Genomic DNA, 26,699 nt, shown 5'->3' with positions numbered 1-26,699 from the left:
TCCCAGATACTTCCTATCTCCCTATCCACACAACTTCATGCTCTTTCTCTCACTATCTGTCAAAAAAACCAAAAAACAAAAATCAAACAATAAGACAAATCAAAAAACAAACAATAAGACAAAAAAAAAAAAAAAAAGCAAAAGAAAACAAAAAAGAAATAAAAAGCAAAGAAACAAATTTGGAAACCATTTCCTATTGGCCAACTATTTCTTATGTGCTTAATTAATAAAAAATTATTGGAAGTTATTAGGCACTAGATACTGGGCCAAGAGTTGGGAACTGAGTGAACTTTGGTGTCTACTTACACGGTTTATTTTAGCCAAGCACAGGAGACACAATACACGGTTAAATACATTTTAAAGCTATAAAAGTCACAGACATTCAATTGTAGTGTCCAAGGTACTGGAACCATAATATCGTCCAGGGAGGGAGTCAGGAGATTTTTTTTTTTTTTAAGATGAGCTTTTCCTTGAGATCTGTCCATCAGACTGATGGCATGAAGCATTCAAACATAAGGGTGTCACAAATAAAGTGGGGCTATATGTGTCTTGCTAACATGTGGCCTGCCATTACTTTATTAGGACAAAGAGATTGTTTGGAGTGCACAGGACAGAGAAAAAGGAATGGGTAAAGAGAGAGAAAGCCAAAGATGGCAGCGGGGAGCTTAGGAGCCCTACGGATACATGGGCTGAGGAGAGGACCAATCCTTGAGAAGTGGAACACAAAGAAGGCCACACCCTGTGGTGTCAGCTGAGTTCCTCAAGCTCACAGACTGCTTGGTAGAGTCATTCAGGCAGATGGCCCTAAAGGCACAGATCTGAAAAGGAAGTGGGTGTGGCTCCTAATGGGCAAAGAGACTTGCTAGGGATCTCAAGTCAGAAGTCCCTCTCTTCCTTGGATAGCCAAAATTTACTTTAGTCCAACCAAATTGCTTCTCCCCACCGCCACATTGAAGTTTTTGGTCAAGTTGACATCAATTCTCTACAATTTCTCAAATTTCTACACCCTCTCTCCACACCAAAGATATGGCCTTACCTCCTCCGGCGCAGCCCTTGATTTCTCCTCTAGCCTCCCATCTATGTTTCTGATCTTGGTTTTCTAACAAGAGAGTGTTTTCTGTTTTTCTTCCTAAAATTACTATCTTTGCTCAACTCACTTAGGAAAATGTTAGGTTTATTGTTTGGATCGTTGTATCTACTAAGCAATGATGTTTGGATTCAAAAAAGCACCATAATATAGTTTCAAGTGTTTCGAATGAACTGCTCCCACTTTGCCACTCCCATATTAGATTTTGCTGGCTCCCCAAACGAAACACATTCCATCACAGCTCATGACCATTTCCCTCTTTACTTGACATGCTCACCTCAGTCTTCCTTTCACCTGGTATGAGGGTCAATACTCCCAACTTGACAGAATGTTCAGTTACAACATGTTTGGGAAGGGCTATCCTGATTATGATAACTGAGGAGGGATACATACTGTACCCTAAAACTTGGCAGCGCCATTCCCTAGGCTTGGTTCCTACACTGGCTAAAATAGAAGATGCTAGCTGATTACCAATATATATTGCCTATTTCTTGGCTACAGCAAGGTAACCTGCTGCCTCAAGCTCCTGCCACAACTTCCTTGTCATAACAGACTGTATTCAATGGGACTGTGAACTACAATGAACCCTTCCTTCACCTAGTTGCTTTTTTCAAGGTTATTTTATCACAGAAACATGTAAAGTAACTAAAACACTTAATTAATACCATACAGTGGTTTGAATAAGAATGGCCCCTATTGGCTCATATACTTGAACATTTGGTTCTATTTAGAAAGCACTAGGAAGTGTGGGCTTAGTGGAGGAGGTTTGTCCCTGAGAATAGGCTTTGAGGATTCAGAAGCCTATACCAGGCCCAGTCTCTCTCTGTGTGTGTGTGTATGTCTCTCTGTGTTGACACAGCATAGAACCCCACATCTATGTTGGAGACTGTCCTCTGTCCAGTACCCACCACTTCTCATACTAAAATACATTCCAAGTGACTTAAAAATTGCCTGGCACAGTCTCTTCATCGGCATGCCATGTGCTTCTCTTCTGTCAATCCTAGCCAGGAAATTCCTCAATGTCAGAACCTACTAACAACCTGTTCCCTGAGGAGTAGTCAGGACTTGACTCATTGTGGGTATCAATAGTTATTCAGAAGACATATGAAGCCTGCAAAAGTTAACAGTAAAGAGAGTCCTGTGTGTCACTCTCATTTCTCAGGTAGTGTCTTAGGGTTTTACTGCTATGAACAGACATCATGACCAAAGCAAGTCTCATAAAGGACAACTTTTAACTGGGGCTGGATTACAGGATCAGAGGCTCAGTCCAGTATCACCAAGGTAGGAACATGGCAGCATCCAGGCAGGCATGGTACAGGAAAGGCTGAGAGTTCTACATCTTCATCTGAAGACTCCTAGCAGAATACTAACTTCCAGGCAGTTAGGATAGGGTCTTAAAGTCCACACCTACTCGAACAAGACCACACTTCTAAATAATGCCACTCCCTTGGCCAAGCATACTCAAATCATGACAGGTAGATAGAAGAAAAGAAACTCCCAGAGAGGCTCAGCAATAATCCCAAGAAGCAAACCAAACAGCTTCAGGGCAAGAAATAATGCCCAGCATCAACAGAAGGGAAAAGGTAAGGACAATCAGCAAAGCAATTCTTGGACTTTACATGTCCAAGGTTGCTAAAACAAAGGCAGGGACATAGAGCATCGGACACGACAACACCTGAAAACAAAGGGGTCAAGAAAGCATAAAGATAGAAGAGTATCAAAAACAATAGTATCTGTGTATGTGCATGCATGTGTATGCATGAGTGTATGCAGCATGTATCTTGTGTTTCTGTGTACATGCATGTGTGCGAGTGTGTCTGTGCCTATGTGTCTGTGTGCATACCTATGTGTGTGAACCAGACATATATACCAGATATATCTCAAACTCCCAGGCAGATCTTATTCCCAAGAGTACTTGGCCAGCAGAAATTGGACTGGATAAAGAGGTGGGGTGAGCTCAAGAAGTTGAATGAGTAGGGAGTGGATGTAGGAGGAGCTGTAGTAATCAGTGACTACGATCAAGATACAATATATGGGCTTCTTAAGTAATTTAAAAAATATTATTTAAAAATAAATTCCTCTTAATTTTTTGGAAGAGACCTCGCAGGTCACAGACCAAATGAAGTCAACTGACCCGGGCCGCTCTGCACTCGAGAGCACATGAACATCTCCACCACAGTGTCTGCCTTCACCATCACCAGGATCCTGTGGGCACAAAAACCTCAGATTTTTACACACGTAAGTGGCATTTACATAGGTAGCTTTGGCCTTCCGTCTAGTACAAAATACCCCACAGTCACATGGGACCTAGAAAACATGGTAGAAGAGACCCTTGTGAGAAAATTTAACAATATGTGAGCCACATGTGTCTCCATCCATAAAGGAAAGTGCTGAAGAACAAAAAGGACCAGCCTTGCTTTGTACCTAGGTTCTCTTCACAGCTCTGCTAAATACAAGGTTCTTTCAGGTTGCCATGGTATTAATTTCACTTATCACAGTGTAGAAAATGCGCTGAGAAATCAAGCTTAAAACATTAAATTACTTTTCATAAGACATATGCTTCTTATGCAATTAACAATACATTTGCCATCAGTGAGCTCTAATCTTAGAGCATTTATCCGCAACCATCAACCAGCTGATGGGAAATTCAATTTCCACTCGGCTGCTACTTTTCACAGTTAATTCCCCAAGGCTAGATACTGTATGATCTCCCTAAATACTAGTTTTCCTGTGATGAAAACATATTACATGCACAGAAAATGCAAATGCAGTGGGTATATTATATATGCGTGTTTGTATATACATGTGTGTGTGTCTGTGTGTGTGTGTGTGTGTGTGCATTAAAAGGTTTTGTGGGGCTTAATTTTGTTTGTTAATTTCCTGTTGGTTTTTGTTTTTGAAACAGTGCAGCTAGCCTCAGACTTACAGAGATCACCCTGCCCCTGCCTCCCAAGTACTGGGATTAAAGGCATACGGTCACCATGCCTTGGCTTCAGATCAAATATTATGGAAAAACAATGAGGATAGACCGCACTTCTGAACAGGCAACAGACTGTACAGTCTTTCAGAGAAATGGCCATCAAATCCTTTCTATTCTCAAATTACAGATACTAGGTCGAAACTTCTCCTAGTACATTCACAGACTAGATACACTTAAAATCTGAGGCCTACAGAAAATATATGGAGTCCAACACAGCTCTGTTCAAAAGAGCCACTGCTGGATGGTGCAGTTTCTCACTTCGGACTACCCAGCTCCCAAGATACTCTTGTGGGCACAGCAATGTCTATTTCCAAAGACCCTGGGGAAGCACCATCATGGCTGAGAGCCCCCAAGTCTCCCTTGTTTAACAGAAGACACTTTAGCCTAGGCAATGGAATCCTCCACGTTTAAACCACTACCTGCTAACAGTGCCAGGTCACATCTTCAGGAAAGCTATGTTGATGAGGGGACAGTAGCACATGTCCCAGTACACACGCTCCATTTTCAGCTCAGCCCAACTGTTCTTACTTTGAGCAATCTGTCCTTCAAATGCTTTCTGACCTTTGGGATTAGTCATCACTGGAAATATACCCCAACTCCCACTTAACTCATATCCCTCCTGGATTTCAATTTTGCATGTATTCCATCCTCATGACATCTGAGCTCTCCTCCCTAAAGACATGGACATGCTGTCTTCACTGGGCTTCAGATGTGCAACCCAACAGAGAAGCTTTTATGGTACCCACTCCAGGGCACTGCCCAGGCAGCAGGTGGCATGTGCCGGAAGCACAGAGGTCTCCACTTCCTTCTGCCCTCCACTGACAACCTAATGTAGTGCTCAGAGTATGCCTGGTCTGTTATGAAACGTAGAAAGCTTTCAGCCCACAAATCTCCCATTTTACTCTGTGTGTGTGATAATTTTATTGTGTCTCTAACCAGACTGAAATGAACTGATGGAGCAGTAAGGAACCTGGGCCTCGTTCCAACCACAGGAAGAAGCCTAAAGGGAGTCTTGAAGGTTTCGAGGTTTTACAGAATTTGGGTTTGTAGTTCATTTTCTGTTTCTTTATTACTTACGAATTTTTTCTCATACATCAATATGAAACCATAGGAAACATTCCCCAGCACTGTTTTATTTAATATGTGTTAAAAAAAAAAAAAAGGAAAAACAAGGCATTTCTATTTTAGCCCCTTGATCAATTTCATTCCTTTAGTTTACCACTGATAAAGGAAAACACAAGAGTGACTCATCTAATAGCAATCTCCTTCTGTGCGTAGGCTAGGAAACAGAATTCCACAGGACATTGGCAGTATCTGAGAGAAGCCAGCATGCTTACCCGGATGTATGCATCCTGGTGGTGCTTAGCAAAATACAGCATGTTGTCCAGAGCCAGCATCCCCGGAGGAGTCTGTGTGAAGTCCATGGCAGGATTGACATGATTCTGTGAGAAGAAAAGAAAATGTTTCCACCATTAACTCTCGGGCAAATGCCCTCAACTACAAAATAACTGAGATTTCCCCTCCAGACGGAAGGATCAGGAGGTGAATGAAAAACAATGATGCTGGTATTGCCTGCCTCTGTGCCAAGCAGTTCAGGTTCAGAAAAAAGAGCTTATTAGACATGGCACTGGGAGACCCAGTTGGAGACCAAATATAAGATTATGTAAGTAACACATTAAGGAAAAGAAAATAATATGTGTTTTAAATTTACAATGGTGGCTATACTGAAGTGAAGCCAATGTCATCTTCTAACAGGAACAATTTGAGTTCTTCTTTTCCAGTATGAATGACTTTCTTTCTCTTACCCTAATTATTCTGGTTGGTACTTCCAATACTGTGTTGAATAAGAATTATGAAAATGGGTACCATATTCCACCATATTAATTATAACAATATAACAATGTATTTGTTAAGTCACTAGAGGTAACATTCCACAATTTACAACTACTTCAGAACAACACATTTTGTGTGATAAAAATCACACAATGCCAGTGTAGAAAATTGGCATAGAACTTGTGGAAGGAGCCAGTCAATGTCCAATTTGACTCAAGGGCCAATCCACAAGAAAGAACCAACACATGATACTACTTGGGTAATCAAGAACCAGAGAAGCTAGCCCAGAGACCTGGGGTAAAAACAAATAAATTATCTAAAGAAATTAAATACATATCAATAAAATAAATATCAATAAAATGATTGTTAATGATACTTTGCTACACTCATAGACCAGTGCCTGATTCAGTCATCATCATCAGAGAGGCTTCCTCTGGAAGCAGATGGAAAGAGATGCAGAGAGCCACAGCCAGACATTATACAGGGAGAGTCTAAACTGGAGGTATCCATCAAATTCCTTCCCTCAGAGCCCAGGGAATCCCGCCGAAGAGGAGGCATAAAGCTTATGAGAGCCAGAGGGGATGGAAGACACCAGAATACCAAGGCCCTCTGGATCAACTAAGTAATATACATATGACCTCACAGAGACTGATGCACGCACGCGCGCACACACACACACACACACACACACACACACACACACACACACACACACACCCCGAGCCTCAGGTCTGTAAAAAAAAAAAAAAGGAAACTGAGGCACTGACAGTTTCTGTAGCTTGCCAGCTTCAGGGCCAGTGTGTGCCAAATCCAGAGCCAGGGCCAAAGGGTAAACCCAAAACTGAGTCACTGTGTACCAGAGCCCTAGGGTGTAGATATGAGGCAAAACCTTTTGTTAACAGTTTGCTGAACAGTCTGACTTTGCTGTAAATTTCACAGTGACATCCAGAGCAGGTCCCTCTCTGTCTCTTCCCAGTGCGCATTATTCCCCCAGGCAAAATGCACCTCTGATGCAGCCCATTTAGCATGAGCTCTAACTTCTTCATCCCTACCAGACACTCTAACAGACAAGATTCTGTGTCCTACTGGTCTCCAATAAACAGGCCCTTGCTACACAAAAGCCAGTTAGAAAAATTGATTTTGATTATTCAAGGAAATGCTCAAATTAAGAAACATCACTGCACTTCTGAGGAAGAATAACCTATTTTGTTGGTGGGTAAACTGTTCTTCTGTCTGGTTCCAAGTACCATGATCACAGTCTCCTAAAATGATATTTTAGCTTCTGTTCTTCAATAGTGAGTGAAATCACTTTACACCTGTAGATTTTTGGTGACAAGAAGAGGAACAGAACTACAAGCTTACATATTTGAGAGTTTTCTGTACTGTCACAAGAATGAAACCTATGCCGAGGTCCCAGCAAAACCATGAGCAAGGCCACTCCTTTCCTGATGAGATGCTCTGTGGACAGATTTATTTTCTTTGCTTATTCCGTGTTATTTCTTCCACCTGTCTTGAAAGGAAGCTCTGAGACTTTGATGAATAGCCTGAGAGTTCCCCTTATTTGACGGCGAAGCCTGTGCATCTTTGTACGTTCTTCTGAAATGTCATTTGTTAGCTCCTGAGGAAGTGGTGCTCCATGAATCACAGCAGACAGCGCCCAGGCTCCCAGGGGATGGGGAACAGAATGGATACTTTCTCTCTCAAAGCACCAGAGTCTACATTTGGGGAGCAATGTACTGACCAACAAGAGCTAGAGCAAGTCATTTTAGGGTACACCTAGGCCCGGGCTAGCAGGCCTCAGGATGTCCCAAGCATATGGAAGGACCAATTGCTGCCACTCACTGCCAGACTTCAGTTTGTTAGCACTGGCTGAGTCAGAACCTTGCATCTCTAACAAATTCTCAGGTGATATACCTGCTGCTGGTACAACACACCTTAGCTCATCTCCAGTTACACAGACAGTATCAGCAGATGGAGAACTAGGTCTCCCCAAAGCCTAAGTCCCATACAATATACACTGCACCACATGTAGTTCACTGCTCCAACATCAGTGCACACACTATTGTTCACCTGCTGTGTGTTTGGGCTGTGCATTTAACAATGCCTTTATTCAGATAGGGGGATTCTAGCAGAAATAGCATGCGTTGTCACCTTGATGGGAAGTGATAATCGGTCGATATTTTCTACTCTTGGGTGCTTCCTGGTTGGGAACAGAGCTGGTAATAGCCTGAATGATTTTTAAACGATCCCTGTTTTTCAATTACCAATGCCATGTTAGACCTTCATTAGTGTGGATAATAAAGAGATGATTACAATAATGCCTGCCAGATGGCATATCACGGGGAAAACCTTGGAGGATTTAGGAGTTAATATTTGTACTATATGAGTGTCTACATTTGTTCAACAAATATAGCATTATAAGCAACCTTTAAAACAAATCATATTGACTGAATATGCATTTAGCATAGAAAATGCCCCATTTGCAAACATTGTTTAATCAGGCGGTAGAAGGACATGTTCTTCAGGGGGAAGGAGAGTCACGGAGAGCTGGAAGCAATGTGCCTCTCTCTTCACCTCCTCAACTCAGAAGTACTGAGTGCATATTTTGCCAAGCTCTGTGCAGCTAGAGTATACAGAACATAGCTGGAAATTCACCAGGGAGCTATTTTAAAAAATCCCAAAGTACATTCTACACCCCACATTAGTAAGAAACTAACTGGAAACCAAGCAATTAGATCCTTAAAAGCCATGCGGGATTATGATGCCCCAAAGACACGGAGAACCACTTTTCCGAACCAGTGATTCTCAAACCGGAAGAAATGTCAGGACCTCCCTGAGCCTGGGGCAAAGCCTGGTGTTTACGGTTCCATGGGATCTGACAGGGCTCAAGACCTGTTTAAAAATGAAGCTATGAGGAAACCTGTGATTCCTGTAACCCGAGGAAACATAAAGGAACTGGCAGACTGGCTACCAGTGACATGAAGAAAGAAAGGCTCATGAAGCAAAATGTGTAAGTGGAGATATAGGGACTGAGACGAGGAAAAGGTATGGAGTAAGTTAGCCAACGCTAACCATATATGAGGAAACCTTATGGAAATTAGTGTAGATACTAATTTAAAAAATGTTTTCGTACAAGCAGTTTGAACACAAGTACCCTACATGGGTGAACCATACCGATCTGAGCAAACAGAAATTACTGGCTGAAAATCTCACAGCCAGGCACAGGATACAAGTTATTGGTCAGAGAGGCTCCAGATTGCACCCCACACAACACGGGGTATTGTTACTGCTCTTGGTGACCCACCATAACTGCATAGTAAGACCTTTCTGCTGAAGACAGCATGCTTTGGATGTGAAACATAGCAAAAACAGTCTCGAGTTGACCAGGAAACTCTTTCTCTCTGCCAGAAAGTACTAGGAGAAAAGGCACCATCTTACTGCTGGACCTTATACTTTATAATCCTGACCTGCCTGGAGAGTCGTGTTCACCGGTGCAACAGTTGGTAGGACAGTTGTGGAGATAACCAACTGCTTTCTGATTGGATATGATACCTGCTACACTTGACGCCACAATGATAATAGACTGAAACCCTACAAACTGTAAGCCAGCCACAATTAACCATTTCCCTTTATAAGAGTTACCATAGTCATGATGTCTCTTCATAGCAATAAAACTCTAAAACACACACTTGCGTGTAATTTTTAAAGTCCCCAGGTGTGCAGGTGTACTGAAATGAAATTCAGCCACACGGACATTGAAAAGTACCTCTTAATTCACAACTGAAACATACATTGCAGAACAACTGAATTCCGTTACAGTCAACCACCAGAACCAAATGCAGGGAGCTACGGATCTCTGCTCTTGCTGATGCAGTTGGAACCTCCATGTCCTGTACCAGGCACTGGAACAGGCAGGAACTTTTGCTGCAATGGCTGCTCTGGGCAAAGGAGAACTTTCAGAGTTGCTGACCTCACGACTCTGTTGCTGTCACTCATTTGTATAATGAGACTCCTCAAAACACTCAGCCTCCCAATTTCCCACATAGGTCTGTATCTCCCACAAACTGCATTGAGGAACTTCCCACCCTAGCCTTGGGTCTCTCTCCATTAAATGCAATAAGAACCTATAGATTTGCTGGTGGTAGCTCAAGACTGTAATGGCAGCACAAGGTTCCTGCAAGTTTGAGGCCAACCTGAAGGACTCTCAGGTCAGCATGGCTCAAACAAGCAGAAACTCAGTGGATGACAGAGAAGGCAGCCTGCCCCGTCCTTCAGTGGAAGACAGCAAAGGTGAGGAAATGGTGAGGAACAGAACATGACTGAGCTGACTGGAACAGTGGTAGTGACCGGCACCATGTCAGGTGCTGAATTCAGGACGTCAGATAGTCCTCCAAGTCCCCAAAGAGACAAGAGTTTAAAAAGAGAAGGGTGATACTCTTACCTTCCGGATGAGTGTCAGGACTAGAGACAGTTACTAAATGTGACCACTTGGGCAATTTGTTGTTTTGTGTTATTTCTAACTTTGGTTGAGAAGAGCTTCAGAAAACAGGAAGCAAGAAAGTATTTAATCAGAGCAATGTAACAATGATGTTTTAAAATCTAAGCACACACCTCTAAGGAACAAAGGAATTCTGGCTTAAGAATAATTCATGAGAATCCAGTTCCTGATCATTAAAATTTGATTTTTTAAGTAACTCACACACACACACAAAATTCCTCAGGACAAAGCAACTGAGGATGATGCTGAAAATGTAGGCCCCAGCATTTCTACTTCATAGCAGCCCATCAACCTCTGCTGTCGGCTGCAGATCCTTCCCTTGTGTGCCTGAACCCCCAAGTTCTCTGCAAACTACTCCAAGTCACAAGCCAACTCCTAGCCTGAACCCCAGGTCTGTATCTCCTCGATAGTTTCAAACAAATTGTCGGATGATGAATCTAGTGGAATGAACTGTGGATTGTCTGCAATTACCACTGTCAAATAGGGAACCTCCTCCCTGTGAATGTTCCTCAACCTGGGAAAGTCTAAAGGGTAGGGACTAAGTTCAAGAAGGTACCAAGTTCAGAAAGTAGAAAGCAAGGAAGGACTTAATCAGAGGAATTTAAGGACGGTGTTTAGAAGTTTAAGCACACCTTTGTTTTAAGAACAAAGGAAATCTGGCCTACATGTACACACATATGCACTTACACACAATTAACGTCTTGTGACCACACGTACAAGACAGTTTATCAGGAAGCTGGGGAGATGGTGCTGTGGTTGAGAACACAGAGCACTGTCGCAAAGGACTCAAGTTCAGTTCCCTGCATCCACATCAGGCAGCCCAATGCCACATATAACTCCAGCTCTAGGGGATCACATGGCCTCTGTCAGACGCCTCAGGCAACACCTCTCCCCATGCACACAGACCCACCTCCATACACACACACACACACACACACAATAAAAAAATGGAAAAAAAAACTTTAAAGGGTGAAGATGCTCCCCACTGAACCTAATGACCTGAGTTCCTTCCCCGGGATCTACATGGTAGAATAAGAGAACTAATCCCTCCGTTTTCCTCTCACTTTCCATGTGTGTATACACACATATGCACATACTACAAAACACAAATAAATAAATAAACATTTAAAGTCTCCACTTAAAAATAAACTTCAGGTGAGAATACTGGTTTAAATAAGTTGTAAGACATCAAGAAAAGCCTTGCTCTAAAATGAATATCCAATTCATGAAACTCTAAGTCGATTCACATCCTTATCTTGAAGACAGAGTAGAGACCCACAGAATAAAGAGATAAACAAAACATAGCTTATTTGGTATGTTGATTCAATAGGCAATATACAAAATTACCATAAAAATTAATTAAAAATACCTTGGGATTAAATTTCCTTTAAAATGAAGCTGGCCAAAGGATTTTTTTTTTTGTTAAAGCCTTCATGAACAAGGAAATTGCTGTCAGGTTTTATACAGATACCCACATTTTTCTCTACTCAGCCAAGCATATAGGGGACTATGAACAATCCAAAAGAGAACCCTGCACTCTGGGAAACAAACATCTGCCCTCATCTCCAGCTCCCTTTTGTCCCATTCCGTCTTATAATCATCCCTTCTCACCTCAAAACAGGGGGTGGAGTAGGAGTAGTCATCAGTCATGCTCCTCTCCCCCCATCTTTGGGCCAAGCCATCCAACAATGGACACATTAATGTGCCACAATCGCTGCATGGCAGGCTTTGCCTAAGCAGCCTCGACCCCTTTCCTGTCCAGCCGCCTTTTTTCCATCTGTCTGAGCAGGTTCTGGCACAGAAGAGTCACTGGTATGAGAAACAAAACCTGCCGAGGGGGACCCAGGAGCTCAGCCTGCCCCAGCTGCTGTCTGTAACAGGACATCTTTCCAGGCCTTGTTTATAGCAGCAGAAAAACTAGGATGGAGCCAACAGCAGGAACTTCATTGTGGGAGCAGATGCTGAAACATTCTTAATCTGCTAATGGATGGGAGCACTGATCCAAGCTGGGGTGCGGTGGGGGTGGAAACAGTGTGGCTCAGGTGCCTAAATGGCTCCATTATTCTTTTCTACAGATGTGCATCTAGTTTCTTTTCTTTTATTTATAACTTTAAATAGATTTTTTTTTTTAAATCAAGCAGAGAATAATCTGTGGTCTGCAAATTACATGGACTTCAACTTCTACGTCTATAGGAAGGTTTTTTGGAACTCAATCATGGTTACTTGTCTAGGGCTGATTAGCGATAAAAACCTTCAGATGGCTAACAGTACTCAAACAGTTGTCACCTGGCCTCAAAGAAACCATTTTCCAGTCATTGTTACAGACACTGGGGGGTGGGGAGAGTTCTCTCAAACCAAAATCAATCAATAAGTTAATCAATCAATCAATCAATCCCTAGTGCTCCACTCCTTGGACAACCATGGCCCTTTTGTGAGTGTTGAGAATGTTTATTGAAATGATATTGTAGACTCCTGGTCATTTACCTGGCAAACTCTGTCCTGGAAAGGCTATACTGAAAGGAGGGATGCTGTTAGCAGCCTTCACTGTCTTGGAAGGTCCTGTCTCCTTCCCCTAGCCGGCTACTTTCACAGTGTCTCAAGTTCCCAGGAAGGACTCTCCTCTCCTTTCCTGTCAAAGAACCTCTCAAAGACAGCAGAATCTGGCTTTTCAATTGGGATATCACAGCTCTTTCCCCATACCAAGCTCATTTTAAATATTAACAAACCCTGGATTAGAAAGGTTAAGCATCTTACCCACATTGACATTAAGCAGAGTCCTGGGATTTGACCTCAATAATATACAGCTTATGTACGATACTTGTGTCTTATAGGAAACAATAGCTTCACAGTGGAGTATCTACTTCTGGACATTTAATCTTTTCTATATGTATATAGAGTAATCAATGCCTGTGACAAAGACAAGTGTAAATCTGTTAACTTTATTTCTGTACAATTTCTATAGTAGTACAGGTTACTTCCCTATGAGTATTTTATCCATAACATTTTAAAATCAAGATAGATATTTTATAGCTGTATTTTTAAATGCATTAAAGGGGAATTCACCAGGATATTAATTATGATTTATAGTGATAGGAAGATGAATAATACTTCTTCTGGTTCATAGTTTCTTAATGAAGGTGCATTGATTTTTATTTATATTTGACGAGGGGTGTTACACAGCATTCTAACAAAAAAACAAATCCATTCCATAGTTGAACACGAAAAAGAGCCTGGATCTTCATCCTGCTCCTTCCTGCTTGAGTCTTTCTAAGCACTTCTTTGTGAGTCAGAATCCAACTATGCCAGAAAGACATGCTCTGGTCAGAAAACAGAACAGATACAAAATGTCTTTATTTCAGAGATGGGGGGCAGGGGCAGACCTCTATAGGATTATCACCATCACCATAAGAGCAACACAAGATCCTCTGTTGACTTTAGCTGTACCAGGATATTTGCCAATACGCCTGACCTGCCAGAGTATGGCCCAAGAGAGCACAAAGGGACCAACATTCTGTACTGTGACTCTTTTTAGCCAGCCTCTCCTTATAGATTATGCCACACTTCCCAGTTTGTCCAGTTCATCAGAACCATAGGATCAGGGCTTCAGCCTGAGATATCACTTCAACACCAACAAAGCAATCCTAGTTCAGCCTCCATGGATGGCCTGGCAGGGCTGGGAAGCTGACATAATTCTGATGTAGCTTTCCAACTCTAGTGCTGGACAACCTATAAATATCCAGGTTCCACACACTTGGAGAGAGAAGCAACGGAGCCACCAATATCCAACCAATTTAGTTCAACTTACGAGCAGCTGAATACAAGGAACGACACCTACGGCCTTGACTTTTGAAAGGTAAAGGTGACTGGAGATGGTTAGTTTACTCATGAACTTACACAGGACTGGGCTTACCTACACTCAGTCATGGGTGGAGAAGGGGTTCATAAGGTCTCTGGTGGCTAGTGAGCTCCACATACCCGGAAAGACAATCTCTCGATTGAAGTATTCCAACAGGTCAACCTATAGACATATCTATGGGGCATTTTCTTGACCACAAATTGATGGTTCCACTACAGGCGGAATCATCCCTAGGCCCGTGGCCATGAGCTGTGTAAGAAAGGAAGTTAGTTGCCTATGATCTTGAGCACCAATCCATGTTTTCAACCTGTTACTACCTCAGGCTCCCACCCTGGCCTCTTCCCAAGGTAAACTGTAGACCTATAAGGTGAAGTAAATCCTTTCCTCCCCAATTTGGTTTTGCTTAGCATTTTATCATGGCAACAGAAACTGATCTCAGATGAGGTCCACTCACTCCCCAAGAACGACAGGAGCTGAATGCTGCTTAAGGAGGGTACAAAAGAGAAAGACGTGATAGTGGGACAGGGGTTTGTTGGGAAGTTTAGGGATTTCCTTCGGAAGATGAAGAAAGCTGGTCTGGGAGATGTATGTTGCCAGAATGGATTATACTCATGTATATAAGAATTTGTCAGAGAATAAACTGAAAACAAACAAACGAACGAACAAACACTAGCAAAGAGAGGTTCCAGGCCAGCAGTTTTGTTTCAGCCCATAAGAATCTGCCCAGCCACACACAGAGTCCTGCATCTCCCTCAGCCTGGGAGGAAGGACCTGAAACAAGTACGAACGGAAGCAATAAATCCCCCCCAAAGAATGAGAAGTGTTGGAAATGTTAAGTAAATACCATGGAGATGCCCAGTGGCCCCTAACCTTAGCAAAAGAATTAAATAGAATTAAGAACTACTATTTACTTTAAAGCTTTTGTTCTTTTAGGGATCCTCCTGTGTTCGTGGTCCCAGGCAGAATAGAATGTAGCCTCAAGATGGCTGGCCTGAATGAGGCAGTGTAAACCAGAAGGGGTCACAGAAGGTCTTAAAAATCCACAAATGCCTGTCTGAGCACCTATGGATTTAGTTCTCATTGCACAGGACGGAGCATCACTGGAAGCTGAGACTTGGAAAAAAGAGGCTTTACAAAGACCTGAGTGACAGTTTTGGCTCAGCTGGGTTCATTAAAGCACCTTGAACAAGGCTCTCTCTTTGTAAAATGTTTTAAACATTGTTTTGGAAACGTCACTAATCATAGCAAGTTCAAATGGAGAATGCAACAAGCGGTATACTCTTCCATGTTCCTTTGACAGCAGAGACCATGTGATCAGAAAACATGGGTATGCATTTCCACGAGTCATCTGCAGGCAAGAGGAGGAAAGCATTTAGAAGTTGTGGTCAGGGTAAGCAGCAAGATGTTTACTATCTAATTCCAGGAAAAAGGAATCATGCAAGGATCCAATGACAGGAAGGAGGAGCTACATGGAAAGAAAGACTGTGAAATGAAGACAATTCGTGATGGGAACTGATGTGCAGATGTATTAGAGAGGATCTGCATACATTCACACACTATAGCCTGTGAGACATTGAAGAGCAAAGAAGCAAGCTTTCATGTAACATATAAACTGGTGGGCCCAGGGACAAGAACACAGTCAACAATGGCTTTCTGTGTGTGGACTCAAGCTGCTGCCAGAGGGAAGAAAACTCGGAATGAGCATCTGAGCAAGACAGGAGCTCTCTTCGTAGAATCTGGTGGGTTTAATGTTGTTGTTTGTTTGGTTTGGTTTTTGTTTTCTAAAACGACCTCTCACAAGTGGGCACTTCAATAACTAAATCTAACAGAATCTTACTTTAAAATTATTTTAATGGCTCTAAATTTGTAATGTTACTGTATAATTCAGTTAGCAAGAGAAATGTTCTCAATGTTGCCACGGTCACTTTTCTAAGTGTACAGCCAGGCAGGAGAATGATGCGCGCCATCTTGTTCTTCTTCCTAGGTTACCGGAACATACACAAATTTGAGGAGTGAGTACAAACACCATCACCGGTATTCTGTTTTGCCCAGTGCTCAAAACACCAAAGAATAGAAATCTTAATTTAGAAAATATAGATTTGATTACATACTTGAAGCGTAAAGCATAACTAAACACTGTGACCATAGCAAGTTTGGGTAGTTTGAATTACTTTAGGACTTCGCACTTTCAATATCACTGAATAGTACAATCAAAATGAGACCAAAAGGTGGTTGATGCCAGAAGCTCCAATGTGTGTTTATTTGCAATATAACACTTCAGTGCTGAATGGTGAGTCTTTCCCTCTGCTAGGTCCCAGCAAATAAAGAATAACCGAATTTGTCACTTCAATATAGAAGGATGAAGGAAAATAAAGATGACTTTGGAGATCAGTCTCTATATTACATTTTGTGATATCCAGTCGATGCCTCTGTTTCTCTCAGATAAGGAATATTAATAGAAATATTTCAGTACAATGAATCCTTTCTGAATGAACTCGGTGCATATGTGTGCAATTCTTGCCAGGCAGCCATCAATATATTATACAGTCATTCATCTACAAAAGAGCATATTTCCCTCACCCAGTCCACATTTTCTAGTCTAGGGCTGACGGAAGAACCACTGTGGATGCCTCACACCATTCACACAAAAGCCAGAGCACACTGCTGGCCTTGCTCTGTCACAAGCACTAGTTCTTGGTGGCAAAGATGTCAGACCCTCTCTGGTAGCTCTAGTGGCAGCAGTAGTGGATGAGTGGGTAGGTGGGGTTTGGGGAGTTGCTGGAATAAAAAAGACAAAAAACACAGCTGGATCCGAGACATGCCTAGGAGAATCCCTTTTCTGGGCCTGTGCTTTCAGGGTTGAGATGACCTCAGCACTTTCAGAGACTTTAAGACACTAGTCCTCTAGCCCTGATAGCCTTTCTCAGAAAAGCAGGTGGCCCACTCCACTAACCTGTCATAGCAGGTAAGGCGGTGGCAGAGTGTGAGCATTAAAGCAGCAGCCTGGTTCCAGTGTCATCTTTTCTATTAGCTGATGATCTTAGGAAAAAGTGTTAGGTCTAGTCTGTCCCTGTCCTGGCAGAGAAAACCAGAAGATGCCCAGAGCATCAGGCAGGCGCTAGAGAAATGCTAGCAGTAGACTAATACAAACCTCCAACCTCACAATCCTCTGCGCTCTCAGCGTGGCTCCACTCAGGGCAATCTTGGCCCCCACCTTAACCTTAGAGTCCTTCAGCATCTCAAACTTTACAGACTTCCCATCTCCATGTAAACTTGGCTGTTTTGTGGAACCCCAAGTTCCAATTCTAGGGACTGTTCTAAGCTCACATCAATCACTGGTCCTTGCAAAAATCCTCCTAAAGGGTCCTCCTGCCCTTCTATATGACATTACCATATGACATCACCATATGACATCACCATATGGCATCACCTCCCCATCCCCAGGCTGCTGCCAAAAGGACCAGGTCGATAATCACTGACAAAGAATCAAAATTTCCCCAAGGATGGTGGATATAGTCCACCTTCTTCGAGTCTCTCATTCAAGCATGGAAATTTCCAGTGTCCCATGGGGAAGGTATTTTGTTCTATTTATAAGGGTTTCTGGCAAAGAAGACTCAGTAACATTTCTCAGCTTTGACACATGTATAGATGCAGCCACATTTCACCTAACTTCCAGGTGCTCGGTTATGTAAGGTACTGCAGTAATATGCTTGGAGAAGTCATTCAGATCAAAATTAGAGAACCAAGTCATTTCAGTCATGGGATACTTTAATTACAAGTCAAGTAGCCCAGAGCTGGCAATCCACAATATGAAATTAGATAATTTTGGAGCACCAACACATCACTTGAAGTGTTTTGAATTTTGGAGTCTATCAGACTGAAGATTAACTATGCTCTCTGAGTAAAATCTATGCAAAGACCCTAAAATTTCCAAACGTCTGGATTCTAAAGCACTTCTAGCCCCAATCATATCAATGATAGATGTTCAAATTATACTATCCTAGGAAAATAGCCTGGTAACCAGATAAAACGAGTGTACTATCAACATATACAAGACATTTCTTCTTATGTGTTGCTATGCATTTTGGTATAGAAGATTTTGCCAACGTACTAAAGAAAACCTTCAAATAATGAAGTAAATACACCTCAACTAAATATTCCTACAGTATTCCACTGAAGCAGCATTTGTAAGAGACAGAGGGAGGGACAAAGGGGAGATAGAGATGGAAGGGATATAAATGAGAGCCACTCTGAGAGTTCTCCTTCATCCACTCACCCACTCCTGCCTCCACGCCCTGGCATTCCCCTACACTGGGACATGGAGCCTTCCCAGAACCAAGGGCTCTCCTCCCATTGATATCTGACAAGGCCATCCTCTGCTACATATGTGGCTGGACCCATGGATTACTCCATGTGTGCTCTTTGGTTAGTGGTTTAATCCCTGGGATGCTCTGGAAGGTCTGCTTGGTTGATATTGTTTTTCCTTTGGGTTGCAGACCCCTTCAGCTCCTTCACTCCTTTCTCTAACTCCTCCTTTGGGGACCCCATGCTCAGTCTAATGATTGGCTGCGAGCATCCTCCTCTGTATTTCTCAGACTCTGGCAGAGCTTCTCAGGAGACATCCTTAACAGGCTCTTGTCAGCAAGCACTTCTTGGCATCCTCAATAGTGTCTGATGGAGTAGGGAGGGGTTCCAGAGGGGAAATGGGGAAAGGAGATAACATTTGAAATTTAAATAAACAAAATATCCAATAAAAACAAACAAACAAAAAACCAAAACAACAACAAAAAAGCAATGGGAGCTACAGAAGAGCAAGAAGACAGAAATCAGTGTGAAGGGCGCGTAGGTCAGAATTGAATTTAATGTCTCAGGACATCTTCTTTAAGAAATCATTTTGAAGAGTTGACTAATGAGTCTCAGGGGCCTCTGAAGCTAGCATGGTGTCCATCTCCTTGGATGAATTAGTGGTAACTCTGGGGAGGCAGTACATCCAAAGGGTGAAATTTCCCACAGAAGGTAAGAGAACACAAGTGCTTCTCCAACACTCTCTTCATGCTCACATCCCTAACTGAAGTAAGTGCCCCAGCTCAGGGTGTCCTTCTGCATACCCTCCATGTCTAGCTCCTGAAACTCTGTCATCCACCTGAGCAGAATCACTGATAAATCATATCCAAACCACTACATGAAGTCTAACCTATGCACGGTCTCAGGCAACGGCTCTGAATGTGCTAAATGAACATCAGTCTCTCAGGTTCCTGTGAACCACAGCAGGAGGCACCGGGATCAGCTGGCAACCTACAAATATGACTCACAATAAATGGAAATTCTAAGTGACTTGAAAAGTTCAATGCTATGCAGAGCAAAGGTTTCTAAAAGTTAAATCCAATACTCATAAAGGCAGTAAACACGTACAAAGAGTAGTGTAATGTAATATTGGAGTATCTGGGAGAATGTTAAGGAGGCTCTCCGTTCAAGGATCAGTTCTGGTAGAAAAGTGTTTACTGTAGTTGCAGGAGAAACTTGACTGCAAGGTTGCTAGGTTACCTCGAAAGCTACAGCGTTCTAAGCTAAGTTCTACAGTGCTGGCTGGTTGCTTGGTGGACAACTGATGGCCAAGTCTGATATTAGAGAGGATTAAGTAATCCTTGAACTGCCTTATTTGAAATTCCTCAATAAGATTCCAAGAGGAAACGCCAGACTTCCTTTCTTTTCCTCTGTTTACAGTTCTAAAAAGATGACAGGCTACTGGGTACTAAAGTCTACCTTCTTCAGAAGGGGGCACATCTCTGACCTGAGAAGCGCGGGCTTTCCCTGGCTCTTCCTGTTCTTAATTAAAAGAGTATCTCTGAGTAGGATTTCTTATAGTAAAAACAAGCAACTGACTCATTAACAAGGAAAGGAAGTTTTGAGCTTCCATTTAAATGTTCAAACTTTCATTTAAATGTTACTCCAGATGTTTTGAATCCTTTATTAATATTTGTGAGCATCCCAAGAGAAAGGTGCTTTTCATTAGGAAACAAAAAGAGTTCAAATCTCAAAGTCTTTGAGTTACAGTTTTGACTGATGAACGTTACAAAACTCCACAATTTAGAGATGATTTCCAGCTCACAGTGAAAATTCTGTAAGTTCTGTTTTTACTTAGTAGCACTCAGAATTAACATTAGCACCTTTCGTTGATCCTAAGAAGCCTTTTCTCAGGTCTCCAAACTTTGATGGTTCTAAACTTGGGGAAGAGAAAATTTTGCAAATTAATTGCTGTCAGATAGACAGTCACAAACATCTCCTCTAGCGACCATGTGTGAATATTGAAAATGTCAGCATCAAATAACAGAGTGGGTATCAAGATCTAAATGTTTCGAATGTCAAGATCCAAATGATTGCAAGCCTATTTCTCTCCATTCCTAGCCCAGACGTTGTCAGAAGTGTGCTGCTCTAGAGTCATTCCAGCGTAAGCACCAGTGAGCCTCTGCTCTGCTTCAGGTTCTTCAAAAGCTAGACCACACACACACACACACACACACACACACACACACACACACACACACACACACACACAACCCAGCAGCACCAGGAGCAAGCAATGCAGCTAGGCTGAATTATTCAAAAGTGTTGGACTCTTAAGTTAATAATATCAGAAAGAGAGCTGGAGAGGTGGCTCTCTTGGTTAAGAGTACTTACTGCTTTTGTAGAGGACCAGGGTCCAGGTCCCAGGACCCACATAGCAGCTTCAAGTTCCAGAGGCTGTTTATCAGAGCAAGTGCCTTGTGAATACCAATCTACCCTGCATCAGCATATGACCCTGTGTTGGTCAAGATGCATCGTTCATTTTAAGTCATTGTAAGATCTGGTTTTCTAACATTTCGCTTCTCTGCTCACAGCCCATGGCTCTTTTATTTTTTCTTCCAATTGTTCCACGTGCAGGATTGGCACCAGGCTTGGGCGTGTCCTGAATGACCTTGAAGCATCCCTTCTCCCTTCTCCTCTTAGAAGAATTTTATCAAGGCCGGGATGATCTGTCCCTCAGTGTGGAAAGATGCACAAAACCATCTAGGACTGGTCTCTTCCTGGGAAACAATTTCACCTGCGCTTCAATTTCTTTACAGCATAGAGAGCTACTTTGCAGTTGTTTGGGTGAATTATATCGTTTAAAATCTCACTGCATCTATTTTGACATGATCACCGATTGTATTTTTTATATTATGTTTTATATATAATCACGTCCACTTTTTTTGTCATTCGTAACATTATCTTAACTCTTTTCCCTTAATCTCTCTTACTGAGCATTGCTCATTTTCTTGGAAATGTTCTTCCAAACAATGAATTCTCAGGTTTAGAAATATATCCACACTACTTTCTTCTCTTGTATTTATTATATATCTCTTTAAATTTGAATTGTTCTGTGATTATTTTTCTAGGCTTGGAAAATTAAATGTGTAGATTATCAACTTTAAACATTCGTCAACTTTATATAAGTATTCTAAACTAAGCATTTCCTTCAAAAAAATAATGCATGTGCAGACGTACACACACACACACACACACACAGACAGACATAAAAATTATAGGCACAATAAAAACGCAAAAAAGAAATTTTAGAAACCAATGGCAGCTGAGTTATTTCCCATTTACTTTGTGTGTGTGGATGTCTGTGCATCACCGAGTCTATCAGAACTCATTCAAAGGACATAAAGATTATTTAGAGCTCTAAGTAACAGTAGGCATTGAGTGATAATAGTTCAGAAGATTAAGGCTGAACAAAGTACCCTTCCTTCAGTGGTATAAGGAAAACAATGCCACATGCATGTAGTTATAGAAAGATAATCAATTAACTGCAAATAATTCATTAGTTTCTTCCTAAAACCAGGTCTTCCTTTCTCCTCTAATACCTTTTCAATACCCTAGAACCTACAAAGTGTATGTAGCTTAAAGAGTGTATGCATACTACGCCTTGCCCTGAGTAAGTTCAGATCTAAATAAAAGCTAAAATACAACAATAAAGTCGGGACAATCTTTGTCTTTATAGCAGAGGAAAACAGATCTGAAAGGAAAGCGTGTACAGGATACTTACCAATCTGTACCTTTTGGACTGTGGACTATGGCCCATTCAGTAAAAGTACAGCTAGTGACCACACTTTTTAAGAATAATCTCTTGCTATCTCAAAAACATTTCAACCACACAGAGCACATAGCGGATACAAAGGCTCAGTCAGTAACTGGAGCCAGAATGACAAGAGCTTCCAGGAGCCCTCCTGCAGAAGATTCTCAGACAGGCAGTTTCTAGGGCCACAGGGGGGGACAATGTGAGGAGAAAGCAGCATCCCCTGGGGACAGCACTGATTCTAGATTGTGTCTCTTGCCACCTTCATCTCTGGTCCTCTTTTTTGAAAAACCCCGATCTTTACAATTTTGTAAAGGCTGAGGGTGGAGAGAGATTGTCTGTGGTTTCATTTAAAAACTACCCACAAAAGGTCATTTCAAACCGAAGTGCTCTTCTGAGCCACTTAAGATATTTCAGAAACAAAACCAACTTGTAATGTCCAGGAAATATTCTCTTGGTGCTTAACATAAGAAAGACAAAAAAAAAAAGTGTTCCAACAGGTCATTTTCCTGCCCCCTGCACTCCACCGAACACTGCTAACATCAAGACTGCCCATCACACTTTTCCCCTGTCAGAGTCTCCACCTGCTAAATGAATACAAAGGCAAACTTTGACCCAATATTCATAAAATGTAGGCAGCCAAGCTGTATCAGCCAGTGGCCCAGTGACTACCCTTAGTTGAAGCAACATCAGTGCTACCAGAACTAGAACACACGTCAGATGTCCAATTGCCAAGCAGTCACATACATGCTGAGAAAGAAAAGCAGCAAGTTCACTGGGACAACCGAGGCTCTCAAAATGTCTGCAGATACTGTTAGGGGAAGGATGAAGAGAGTGGAGGGCACATGGCCCATGGAGGTGCGGCGAGGCCTGGGGGCAAGGGAGATGCCTCTGAGGGGCCCATGTTGGGAATCCCTTCCCTGAGGGACCAGCCACACAATGGTATAGTACAGAATAGAGTTTATTTAGGTCATGGGAGAGTTAAGAGGGTGGTAGAGGCAGAGAGAGAGAGAGAGAGAGAGAGAGAGAGAGAGAGAGAGAGAGAGAGAGAGAGAGTGTGTGTAGAGGAGTAGAGGCTGGCCATGAGCATGTGGGAGAGAGGAGGGAAGGGAAGGGAAGAGGATGGGTAGGAGGGAGAGCAAGGCTACAAGAGCACAAGAGCAAGAGAGGCCAAGAGAGAGAGGAGGGGGCAAACCGAGGCTGGGGGTGGGGGAGATTGGGGGGGTGGGAACCCCCTCTGCTCTCCATCTCAGCAAGCTCTGAGCAAACTGGCTTTCTCAAACCTGGGAGGGGAGGCGTAGAAAGCAGCAGGAAACCCAGGGTCAGTAAAGGATGAGAAAAGCAGAAAAGGACAAACAGCAGCTTCTGCGACAGTAAACAGATCTCACCAGCTTTTCCTCCTCCAGGAAATGCAAACTGCTATTTCTGTACTTAACTTAATCTTCCTAATAAGATGTCTCTAAGAATTACATCTTCAGTAGTGCAGAAATTAGAACATGTTCCTTTAATTCTAGCGACACATTTTGACATTAGACTGGGGGACAGCCGTGTCACGCCCTGCTCTCTGACTGCATCACTGTGGGTACCGGAACCATAGCTCTTCCTGTGTGTGTCACACCACCTGCTGGCCTGTGTGACCACCTGACTTAAAGACAGACCTCATCACAGTGAGAACTCAATGTCTAAAACCCCCGTTACTCTCACAGGAGTGTGGTATTTTAAATCGCCTGTGGTTACCAATAGGGGCAATCATGAAATTTATTTCAAGTGGAATAGAGAAGCAGTATTTTAAAATCTCAACAAGCCATGATGATATTTTGAGTTAATAACTAGAGCCATGTGTCTGTAAGGAGTTGTGACTGTCCCACTGTCCCATTTTCTCTGACCATTTCAAGGCTTGTGGCATCATCTCTCCTCAGCTACCTTGGAAGGATAAAGGCAGAGGGGAAATCCTCCTTTGATATCAGCTTATTATATCTAAAACTTTGAGAAATTATGTATTCCTCCTAAAATGCCCCTACCTTCCATTAGCTCCACATAGAACCCCCACAACCCTATGCCTAAAAGGTCATATAACTGAGCCAGGTCAGTGGCTTTAAAGACACTGTCATAAAGGCTGTTGTGATTCTATAAACCCCACCCCACAGTTACCTGGCAACAGCCAGGTATGCTCCACCCCAGTTACCTGACACTATAAAAGGGGGCTGCTTGCCCCCCTCCTCTCCTCCCTCTCCCTCTCTCTTCCTCCCTCCCTCCCTCCCTCCCTCCCTTCCTCCCTCCCTCTCTCTCTCATGGTCTATCACTATCTTTCTTCTCTTAACCCCTTTGTCCCCCCTCCCCCCAACCCCCAAGTATTCATGGCCACTTCTACTTCTCTACTCCATTTCTCCTCTTTTCTCTCTCTGCCCCCACAACCATCTTAACTCCTCTCCCATTCCCTGAATAAGCTCTATTCTATACTATACCATCCTGTGTCTGGTCCCTCAAGGGGAAGGAATTCCCAACATAGATCCCCCAGAGGCATCCCCCTTGCCCCATACCTCGCCACATGGCCATGGAGCATGCCCCCCCCCCCACACACACACTCTATCTTTTTCCTAACAGCGGCAACCATTCCAATACTATATAGTCTTATCTTTTGCTGAAACATAAGTTACCTGGTTTGTATCACACATAAACCCTTATAGCTACAGGAAGGAGATATACATAGAGCTCCACTCTTAGTCCTGGATTTGTTGGAAGCACCCCGAGCCAACTCCTAAACTTAGAGCATGAGGCTCCGACAAGAGGCTCAAGTCTCTTGTCTTGTACCTTGCTGAGCTTACCCCAAATTCTAGATACTTCTCAGGCAAATGAGTTATCCATCTGAGGCCTCACACCATTCCCCTGCTAAATGTGCTTTCAGCCAATACATATTTTCTGTTGTTTAAAAAAGCGCAAAGATAGACTGCCCTAGACAGAAGTCATGGAAAGGTTGGACTTCACAGAGACACTTGACAGGAGGCAAGCTGACTTCAATGTATAGAGCTCTGTTTATGATGCCTGGCGCCTCGGGGGAGACATAACCATCCAGTTTAATCATCAAAACTTGAACCCCTAAGCTGCAGCTGAGGAACAAATTGAAATGGTTTCTGATTCTCTTCTAAATACTTGGGACAGACACTGTGTCTAAAAAGAAAAGGATCAGTTCACCCCTGAGCATCTGGACATGTCAGCCTGAAGCCTCGGAACTCATCGGCCATCTGTATCGAGCAGCTGTCTGGGGACCAATGTCAGAGCTCACATAATCCAGTATCAAGCCATCATGTTTAAATGTCACTCCTGCCAAGATAGTCAAGGGTGCCTGCGTCCACTGGATCCCTTGGGTAAGAATTCCAGACGCCAGCACCTGATAGTACTCATTGGACAGCAGTCACTTTATGATCTATGGCTGGAAAATTGTTAATTACATGGCAGAGAGAGGTCAGCATCTGGCTAAAATGGCACCAGCTGTCCCACGATATAGTCATATCCACCAGAGACACTGTATTATCACCCTAAATAACTCACACAGCAGCCTCGCCTCAATCAACAGCCTCTCGCTGCCATCTCTGAGTCCTGTAGTTTTTCACTATAAAAAACCATGTCTCTTGGCACACTCCAAGTTGAAAGATGTCTTCCCATGGGTTCAGAATGCGGCCACAAGGATCTGAAGTTAGAGTAGACAGGGTGTACAGACAGGTAATACTGTAAAGGGAACAATGGGGAAGAAAGGAAAATGGGGGCATGGGGGGGTGATCAGCACATTCTATTTCAGGAACAGGAAAAACAAGGAGGAAAGGGAAAGGTGGGGGTGGGCAGTGGGGGGAAGCACAATCAGGGAGTAGAGTTGGTGGTTGCTCCTCCCAAGTCTGAATCTGGGCTTCACAGCAGGGTGTTACCTGGAGTCAGCACCTCACTTTACAAACTGGCCTCTGCTTAAGCTGCTTTAAGGTGAGTCATTAAAGATCACCAGAGATGTCACTGGTGAGTGAGTCCTGCCCCCAGGGTAAGGGAAGCCAAATACCTTTTTTTGTCCTAGTTTCCTGCCACACACCCAGACACGGAGTCACCTTCAAACCTTTCTCAAACCTTTGCTTTTACTCTTCACCGTTAACTAATTCCAAACTCAATGACTGGCCCACCATCACCTTAGAACAAGCAGAGTCTCTATTCTCAGTGCAGGATTGTGCCTACTTTCAACTGAAAGCTAGACTGTGATGTTTGAAAATGACCTTCAGTGACAATAGGTGACAGATTAGACGTACAATCTGAACAATATCTGAAATAACAGAGCCAAGATCAAGGTTAGTTTCTAGGGACTGAGTC

The 26,699-nt window shown here is 42.8% G+C and overlaps 1 protein-coding gene across 1 annotated transcript in view; it reads right to left on the bottom strand.

Annotated features, from left to right (window-relative positions):
• ELMO1 (engulfment and cell motility 1) overlaps nt 1–26,699 on the bottom strand; it is a 318,208-nt gene that overhangs the window by 233,159 nt on the left and 58,350 nt on the right. The window contains exon 8 of the mRNA XM_080918030.1: nt 5,405–5,509. Within this exon, the coding sequence (XP_080774156.1) occupies nt 5,405–5,509 (105 nt within the window). The remainder of the gene's footprint in view (nt 1–5,404; nt 5,510–26,699) is intronic.

This window comes from Micromys minutus, assembly GCF_963924665.1.
Source record: "Micromys minutus genome assembly, chromosome: 6".
Lineage (NCBI taxonomy): Eukaryota > Metazoa > Chordata > Mammalia > Rodentia > Muridae > Micromys > Micromys minutus.
Note: the sequence above shows the minus strand (reverse complement) of the source record. Positions and strands in the feature narration are given on the sequence as shown.